Source organism: Aphidius gifuensis, linkage group LG2 (genome assembly GCF_014905175.1).
Source record: "Aphidius gifuensis isolate YNYX2018 linkage group LG2, ASM1490517v1, whole genome shotgun sequence".
In the NCBI taxonomy this organism is placed as follows: Eukaryota; Metazoa; Arthropoda; class Insecta; order Hymenoptera; family Braconidae; genus Aphidius; species Aphidius gifuensis.
This window is the reverse complement of record NC_057789.1, coordinates 19,071,970-19,082,338: the sequence shown is the minus strand read 5'-3', so window position 1 is coordinate 19,082,338 and position 10,369 is coordinate 19,071,970. Positions and strand designations below refer to the sequence as shown.

The 10,369-nt window shown below is 34.3% G+C and overlaps 1 protein-coding gene across 1 annotated transcript; it reads right to left on the bottom strand.

Moving 5' to 3' along the window:
- Nucleotides 1-442: 442 nt before the first annotated feature.
- On the bottom strand, nucleotides 443-1,135 carry LOC122850470. The gene has a single exon (XM_044149611.1). It carries the CDS (start codon nucleotides 1,133-1,135, stop codon nucleotides 443-445), a length of 693 nt encoding a protein of 230 aa, XP_044005546.1.
- Nucleotides 1,136-10,369: the final 9,234 nt, after the last annotated feature.

The following is a 10,369-nucleotide window of genomic DNA, read 5'->3' as shown; positions in this document are numbered from 1 at the left end:
TGTGCTGAGAATTGTGTTTCAGCATCGATGAGCTTTTGCTTTTTTAAGTCAATGAGTAAATTATAATGAGTTAAAAAATCTGCACCAATAATAGGTGTTTTGATGTCAGCAACGGTGAATGACCACTTGAATGGTCGACGTAGTCCAAAGTCCACATTAATTATGTGATCACCATATGTTTGGATAACAGTTTGATTTGCAGCAAATAGTGTGAAGTCACCAGCAATGTTGTTGCACTTGATTGTAGAACGTGGAATAACTGAGACCACTGATCCAGAATCAATAAGGAAACGAATTTGTGTTCTTTTGTCCATGACATGAAGACGAGATTCTTTAATATTGCTGATGCTGTTTATATTTATGCTGTCGTTGCTGCAGTTGTTGTTGTTATTGTTGCTGATTTGGTTGCTGTCGTCATTTGTTTTTAATGACGACAGCTCCATTAGTTTTCCGATTTCATAGATTGCCATGCAGAATTTTGAGAACATGTTTCTAAGCATTTTCTTGCATTGTCACCAAATCTTCTGTGATAAAAGCACAGATTATTGCTTGGACTGTTTGAGCGTCCACGTGATTTGGATCTTGACCTGGATCTAGATCTGTATTCTCTCTGTAATTTGTCAACTTTATTAGAGAGAGTTTTGATTAGTTTAAAGACCTCTGATATTGGCGATTCAATAGCTTGAACAGATGCTTGTTCTTGAGAACTGGCAATGGCACATGAAGAAGTATTAGACATCTCGTATATTTTGTCTGCCATCTCAGCTACTTTGTCCAGATCTTCATGCTCACACATGGCTAACAACACACGCATTTGCTCTGGGAGTTTTTCTAAAAATATTGTTCTTAGTACAGTTGCATTGCACTCACCAGATGCTAAATTTTTTATGTGTGCAAGTATTTCAGTTGGCTTTTTACCAACAGATTCATCGCCTCGAAACATGCGTCTGAGTCGTGCTTCTGTTGTTTGAGCAAAGCTTTGTAAAATGCGATCTTTGAGTGTGTTGAATTTGTCCATTGTTGGTGGATTGTTAGCTAAATCACCAACTAACATCAATACATCACTCTCAAGATTCACTAGGACTTGTGAAAATTTATCTTCGTCGTTTGTAATGCCACCAAGTCGTAGTGCCATTTCAACTTGTGTCCACCAAAGTTGAGGTTGCAGTTAATCAAACTTGGGAAGAACTATACGTTGTGATCTTGGATTAGGTGTCCAACCTTGTTGCTCGTTGATCAAACGTAGTAGTGCTATTTCTTCTTGAAGTTGAGTAAAACGTTCATCATCATTCTGCTTTTCTTTTTCTAAAATTTGTTTTATTGTAGTGCTGATTTAATTATATTGCTCATCAATTAATGTTCTTTGTTTATCATCTTCCAAGGTGGCTTTATCGAGATCATCTTGATCATTTTCAAGGCGTTGAGCATCAATCGAGTCTTGTATAGTAGTAAATTGTTTATACAATTGGTCGAGAGATACCATTTTTGCCTCAGCCTGGGTACGTGAACGCCCTTCTTCTTGGAAAAACTTAAACATTAATGTAAATTGCCGTTTAACAACACCTCGTTGTTGGATCAATTTTTTTAAATCAGACATTTTATTAATTTTTTATTCACTTTCACTTTAATTGTCTAATTGTTTTGCAGTGAAATTGTATTTTTTAAAATTTTTTGTTCAATGCGCACTTGTTTGTTTACATATGTGAATTGCGTCGTAGCACGTTGTGACTCATTCCTTTGTGTCGAGATGTAAACACCGGTACACTGGTAAATACAAAGGTGCGGAAATGTATTCTTTTATTTTTTATTAAATTGCATAAAAAATAGTTTTGTAGGGGTCACCAATTATAGTTTATAGGGTTGGGATTATTACCAGGTAAATAATCAACTCTAGACTATATATTATTTTAGGAATAATAATGAGGTAGTTCCTTTATTATCAGAATATCAAAAGTAATGGAATAAAGAGATTCGAATTAGAATTAGAGATGAGCAGGTCCAAAGTCAATGAAAATACAAATAAAATACTCAAGAGATTGGATAAAGTAGAAAATATAATCAAAGTAAAACATGAAATTAATGTTAGCAACAGTGAGACTAACATGGACCTGTTGACAAATGCAGTGTGTACAATCACGAATTTAATGTTGTCATACCAAAATAAACAAATATATTTAAACGAGGGAGTTGAGGGTAATAATAATGAAAAAAAAAAGGAGAGTGAAATAAACAAGTTACTTAAAGAACTTAATGAAAAAATAAAAGTAATTGAGAGTAATATGTCAGTCGAAGGAACACATATTGTACTGAATGATAACAGTGAGATTGTTGGTATAGAAAGTGACATGAGCAACAATAACAGCATTGCGAAAAGCGATAATACACCTTATAGTGACACACGTAATGATAAAACGTATGCCAAGAAAGGTGAGAATGCAGAAAATATAGAGATTACCACCAAGAATAACAATGATTTAACAACAAATGAAGACAACAACAAAAAAGAAAACAATAAACTGATCGATACAATTGTACAAAGCTGGGAGACAGGTGAACTAAACAGCAATAAACCTCAAAAATTAAGTGTCGAAGATCGAAATAATGAGATGAATGAGAGAGAAAAGAAAAGATGTAATATAATTTTAAAAGGTAGTGTGATAGAAGAGTGGAAAAAGAATAAAACAATAAAACAAGAGGTTGAAAAGATAATGGGTACAATAGTCTATGCCTCTGGTGAAACAAACATAAATGGTGGAGTGATTATATTTATTGAATCCTTCAGTGAGAAAAAAAGAGTATTAAATACAAGAGAGAAGTTTAGGGAGAAAGAAATATGGATTGAAGATGACTTAACTGCAAGACAAAAGTTAATACAATGGTGGTTGAGACAAGTAGCGAAAGAAGAAACAAAAAGAAACAACAGAGTTATAGTCATGCATCAGAAAATACTGATAAATACTACACTGTGGAGATGGGACGAGAGAGAATGTAACCTTAGGAGATTTCGAAAGATCAGCGAATTCAATTAAGGTTATTGAGCATGCTAACTCAACTGACACAAATAATAATAAAAAAAATTGGTGTAACAATGAGACTTTGAAGGTGTTACAATGGAATGTTACTGGTGTTAACAAAGTATTTAAGAATAATAAAATTAAAAATTTTATTAAAGACAACGATATAGTTGTGTTACAAGAAACATGGTTAGTGAGTGATAAAGAGAGTGATATTTTAAATAAGTTGGACAACAGTTTCAAGTGGTGGTTTGAAGCTGCAAAAAAAAAAGACAATGCAAAAAAAGGGAGAGCATCTGGTGGGCAAATTGTTGGGGTTAAAAAGATCTCGCATTAATGTATGATAAAATTAAAGTGCTGTATGTGAAAGAATGGGAGTATGGCTTAAAAATACGTTTAAAATGTATTTAAAGTAAAAAATGCATCGAATTTATAACGTTATATAATAATGTTGGAATAAAGCTGGTGTGTAATAAATTAAAATGTATACTGGATGACATGAGTGACATATGTGAGTGCGTATATGTAATAGGTGATTTTAATGTTAGAATAGGAGAAGAATGTGGGTATGAAGATGAAAGCATCACAATAAAAAATGTTAAATTTTGTAAAGTTAAAAATTCGGAGGATAATATTATAAACTCTGAAGGAAAATGGTTCATTGAATTTTGTAAAAAACAAGGTCTAAGTGTGTTGAATGGTAAAGTAGAGGGTGACAATGTAGGAAGGGCAACCTTCATTGGTGAGGGAGTAACGGGAAAGGGGTCTGTGTTGGACTTAATATTGTGTGCTGACGACGAGGCGTGTATGAGGTGTGTAAGTGTGAGTGTTGAGCGTGTGGCCGGATCTGACCACCGGCCCATTGTACTAAAAATAAAAACAAGCCTAGATATAAGTACAGAGTTTGAGAGGGTAGATGAAACAGAAAAGAGTGTGATGAACGAGAACAAGAATGTGAGCAAAGAAAGAAGTTGTAATCAGATCATAAAAACATCTAAACTGTTGTATGATGGCAGGAGTAAAAGAATAATGTATGTAACTAATAAAAAAAAAAAATGATAATAATAATAAAAAATTTAATGGCCACTCGAGTTGGCATTCAACAGCGAGAGAGAGAAAAAGAATGAGGTCAAATAGATGTTATAGCTATAATAATAATAATAATAATAATAATAACAATAAAACAAATGTAAAAGGTCAAATAAATAATAAAATGCCATAAATAATAAATAATCAAATAAATAATCATATAAGTAATGCTAACAATAATAACTATCTAAATTTCAGCTATAATTATAACAATTTTATTGGTAACAGAAACAATCATAGTATTAAACAAGGGGGGTTTGCAAATTGTGAGAGCAAATATACATGCAATGATGTAACTTGTGACAGTAACAAAACAACTGACAACATTAAAAATGAAAAAAATAAAAATGAGGGAGAAGGGGAAGGGAGTAATAAATTAATTTTCAAATGGAATTATGAAAAGAAAGATGTATTTAATGACAAATTAAATGCGAGATACAATAATAAAACAGGTGGGGTAACTGCTAACTGGGAGGATTTGATAAATAATATTAAGGCCGTTGCAATAGAATGTAATATGTTCCAGGTGGTGAAAGAAAAAAAAAAAAATAATTCAAAACAAGGTAATAGAGATGAAGACAGCAGCATTAATTACGGTAAGAAGAAATATGGATACAGAATAATAAAAAAAAAGAGAGAAATAGCTAATAATAAAAAAAATAAAAGAAAAATAGAGCACGCTGCATGGTTTAACAGAGAATGTTCACAAAAAAAGAGAGAGATGTATAAATGTTTGAATGTGTACAGAAAGAATGCATGTATCAATAACTGGAGAGCGTTTAAAAGCATGAAAGGAGAGTATGTGAAAGTCTGTAATAGTGTGAGAAATGAGTGGAGGAAAGAGAGGTGGAAAAGCCTCGACTGCTGTAGAGACATGGGTACATGGTGGGGAATAATAAATGAATTCAGAGGCGAGAGAAAAATAAAAAAGGTAAGTGAGAGTATTAAACCAGAAGAATGGACGGACCATTTTAGAAAAGTCACAGAGGGGATGGGGGATACGCACAGTTCAAGTACAATAGAGGAAAACACAGAAAATATAGAAAATAGACATTTAACTGATATGAATAAAAAAAAGGGAGGGATTATGACGTCAAATGTTAGAATGACAGCAGAGGATAACATAATGAACAAATTAATTAGCTTACAGGAAATCGAGAAGGCTTTAAAAAAAGTAAAGAGTGGGAAAGCGGCGGGTACAGATGGTATTGAACTGGAATTCTTAATCACATTAAGGGGTATAAGTAAAGAGATATTGTTAGCGGGGTTAAACAAAATATGGTTAGATGGAGAAATACCGGCAGACTGGAGTAACGCAATTATTTGTCCAATTTTTAAAGGAGGCGAGCTGAATAAAGTCGACAATTACCGGGGAATATCATTATTAAATTCAGGGTATAAACTTTTTACAAATATTATAGGTAATAGGTCAGAAACATGGATAGAAAACAATAACAAATTAAGGGAATCACAGGCGGGCTTCAGAAAAGGTAGGGGGACGATCGAACAGGTATTTGTGCTGAACTCAATAATAGGACATAAACTTAAAGAAAAAAAAAGAATTATATGCGTTATTCGTTGACTTTAAAAAAGCGTTTGATTATGTAAATAGAGATTTATTATTTAAAAAAATTGAGGGTATAGGGATAAATGGCAAAATGCTGAGAATCCTAAAAGGCATATACAAAGAAAATAAATGCAAAGTAAAGGTAAATGGGAGAGAATTAGAAGAGTTTTAAAACAAACAGTGGGGTTAGGCAAGGCTGTGCATTGAACTCAATACTGTTCAACATTTTTATATATGATATGGGAGAAGAATGGGATAAAAGAAATACAGAGAGAGTGGTAATCGGGAACAAAAAAATATTTATGCTAAAATATGCAAATGATGTAGTCATGTTTGCAGAGAATGAAGCACAAATGAGAGAAGTACTAAAGCTAGTTGAAAAATTTGAAAAAAAGAATATGATGGAAGTAAATATAAAAAAAACAAAAATGATGTTGATATCAAAGAGCAGAAGGAGAAAAATTGACAAAAAATGGATGTATAAGGGAGAAGAGATAAAAAATTCAAACAGAAATCAATTCAAAAAAAGGGTATATTTGATTAACACGATTGTAGAAGCAAACATGATGTATGGCGCCGAAATATGGGGTTGGAAAGATAGAGTAACTTTAGACAAAATATATGGAGAAATGATAAAGAGAGCAATGGGTATAAAAAAAAATACACCGGCGTATATATGGGGTAGAGAGTCGGGGATCGAAACAACGAAAGAAAAAATGGTTAAAAGAGCAATTAACTTCATTGACAAAATATTAGCAATAAAAGATACATTATTATTATTATTATTATTATTATTTGTAACGTGACATTTTTGCATGTTACCTTCTCGGACTAATTATCAAGTATTTTATTTGGTTTATTTATTAATTTATTACGAAATACAAAACTAGCCAAAACCAATATCCAGAAACGTAAATTATTATTATTATATTGTTAAAATCGTGTAGTTTTCAATTCACCCTAAAACTCGAAAAAGGTATGAGCTAAAATCAATGAGGTTTTCAATTCGCCCTAAAACTCGAAAAAGGCATGAGATAAAATCGTGAGGTTTTCAATTCGCCCTAAAACTCGAAAAAGGCATAACACATTCATACCAAAAATACCAAAATAACGTCAATTAAATCCAACAACCGAAACAAAGACCAAAATAACCAAATAGCGTATCAATAATTGGCCTAGAGGGACGCTAGAATCACTCAGTGTGCTGGTTATGGTAGAAGGGCCGGATAAAGTCACAAGGAAAAATATTTAATACACAAATTAAATAATCAACAAAACACATTATTTTTTTTATACTCAAAACCCAAAACGTGATATTTATTAACCAAAACTAAACGTAAATCCAAAATACAAAACGTAAACTCAATAATCCAAAACGTACAACATAATCTGACTCACGATCTTGAACTTAATATATTAATTAAATTAACAAAAGGGACCGCGTTTCTAATCAAAATAACTAAACTAAATTATCAAATCAAAAATGTATGCTTGACGTTGCCCATGATTCACACGGCCAACGCCCCAAAAACTAACCTACAAAAATACACATGTCTGCTGGGTCTCCAGCTAGACACATGAGTACCCTAATATACGTAAAAACAAGAGCTGATTACGAAGCGTGTGCATCTTACCACGTCCCACAGCCAAGAGAGAGAGTTCAGCACACGATATTTTGGAGCAACTTGGATCAACCAAGCTGTCCCCACTCAAAGGTATCCCTCCTCTCTTTATCTTGATAAAAAGGGGGAAAAATACACAAAATAATAATAATAATACAAAAAGAAAATATTACATAACGAAATATATATATATATAATAACTAAAAACGGAGTCGTTGGTTGGAGGATTCGTCTGCTTGGTGTCTTTCCGTGTTTAAGGCAGTGAGAATCACTAATTATTATTATTATTATTATTATTATTATTATTATTATTATTATTATTATTATTATTATTATTATTATTATTATTATTATTATTATTATTATTATTATTATTATTATTTGTAACGTGACATTTTTGCATGTTACCTTCTCGGACTAATTATCAAGTATTTTATTTGGTTTATTTATTAATTTATTACGAAATACAAAACTAGCCAAAACCAATATCCAGAAACGTAAATTATTATTATTATATTGTTAAAATCGTGTAGTTTTCAATTCACCCTAAAACTCGAAAAAGGTATGAGCTAAAATCAATGAGGTTTTCAATTCGCCCTAAAACTCGAAAAAGGCATAACACATTCATACCAACAATACCAAAATAACGTCAATTAAATCCAACAACCGAAACAAAGACCAAAATAACCAAATAGCGTATCAATAATTGGCCTAGAGGGACGCTAGAATCACTCAGTGTGCTGGTTATGGTAGAAGGGCCGGATAAAGTCACAAGGAAAAATATTTAATACACAAATTAAATAATCAACAAAACACATTATTTTTTTTATACTCAAAACCCAAAACGTGATATTTATTAACCAAAACTAAACGTAAATCCAAAATACAAAACGTAAACTCAATAATCCAAAACGTACAACATAATCTGACTCACGATCTTGAACTTAATATATTAATTAAATTAACAAAAGGGACCGCGTTTCTAATCAAAATAACTAAACTAAATTATCAAATCAAAAATGTATGCTTGACGTTGCCCATGATTCACGGCCAACGCCCCAAAACTAACCTACAAAAATACACATGTCTGCTGGGTCTCCAGCTAGACACATGAGTACCCTAATATACGTAAAAACAAGAGCTGATTACGAAGCGTGTGCATCTTACCACGTCCCACAGCCAAGAGAGAGAGTTCAGCACACGATATTTTGGAGCAACTTGGATCAACCAAGCTGTCCCCACTCAAAGGTATCCCTCCTCTCTTTATCTTGATAAAAAGGGGGAAAAATACACAAAATAATAATAATAATACAAAAAGAAAATATTACATAACGAAATATATATATATATAATAACTAAAAACGGAGTCGTTGGTTGGAGGATTCGTCTGCTTGGTGTCTTTCCGTGTTTAAGGCAGTGAGAATCACTACAGCCTCCTCCCCAGACTCCTTCAACGAACGACGACGTCCTTCCCTCATCTCTCGTCAAGTTTAAGGTCCAGTTGATTCTTGCTCCTGAAATTCCTGAAACAAATCTAAAACAACTTGGACATGGTACGAAGTATAACAAAATAAATTTTAGAAAAGTATAAAAGTCTTTATTCAACTAGTTAACAAACTAAATGTAATCAAGTCTTTTATAATATGGCTCTGGCAAGGATCAACCTTAACCAGTTTTCACAGTCTTGTACATAATACTAGTAATGCTTTTGGCTACACATTGGGTTGATACAACTACAAAGTGGTTTGGTTCCTGAGTAGCCAGGTGTTGAACCAGGTTGACCAAGATTAGGAAATGGTGGTCCAGGTCTTGGGAAAAGAAATCCAGGACCGTAAAAGGGTGGTGCTGCCCCTGAGTAACCAGGTCCAGATCCTGCGTATCCAGGAATAGGCCCTGCCCAACCATAATCAATGCAGGTCTGGCGACAGACCCATTCTGGCTGACCAGTAGGTGTAATCCCCCTCTCCATGCGTGTCTCCACGGCATATCCTGATGCCATGAATTGGGTGGCGTGTTGTCCCTGCTAAGGAGATGAACCATCTCGATGAAAATCTTGGTTTGGTGTTGGTGGACAATGAGTACCACTGTCTTGACTAACACCCGTCCCTATGGCCAATTCTCTCGATGTTGGACGAGAATCTGGACCAGGAGTGTTCATAAATCTGTTGGAGCCCATAATCGACTCGATCTCTGCGGAGACACTGTCAGGTCTTGATTGTTGTGAGGCAGTACTTTCAAAGGTATTGAATCTCAGACGACCTCGTCCACGACCACGACCTGCATGCATAACTCCAGACATAACATACTCTGGTGCTGAGTTGACTGGTGCATGTGTTGTTTCCGTAATTTCCAATTTTGGACGGTTATTCTCTCGTGGTTCTGGTTCTGAACTGGCAGCCCGACGTACCGCTGGTTTTGGTACCTCTGATTCAACAGTAGGACAGCGTCGGTCTGGATGCTTACGAGAACCACAATGACGACAGTGCCAATTATTTTTCTTCTTCTTCTTCTTCTTCTTCTCTGGCTTTGCGAAGTCAAATTTCTCAGTGTTAGGAGTGGCTTGAGGCAGTTCAGCTTTGGTTGGTACCACTTCTGGCTTGGCTGAATTAACTTCGGACATCTCCAAGGCAGTATGTGGTAATTCCAATTTAGCTGATACCTCATCTGCTTCTGCTGGGCCAAGTTTGTCAAGTTCAGGTGTAGCTGGTGATAGGTCCGGCTTGGTTGATAATTCTTCCAACTTTTGTGAATCACGTTTCAATACCTCGAGTGCAGTTCGTGGTAGCTCGATCTTAGCTGGAACTATCACTGGACTAATTTCAGCTGTTGGAACTATTGCTGATTCCTCCAAATAATTTGTTTCCATCTGGAAATCTTGTTCAATGGTGAGGTCTTCTAATGATAGTACTGGTGATTGCATACCATCTGAAGTGTCATCCATTAACGGTGAACCTGGCATAAGATCCAAGCAAGTCAAGATCTCTGGTATCTTGCGAGAGTACGACAGTATCTTGGATGGAACTGCTGATGATTGGTTTCCACCGGCAGTTGCCAAACAAGAAACTTCCTCCATATTT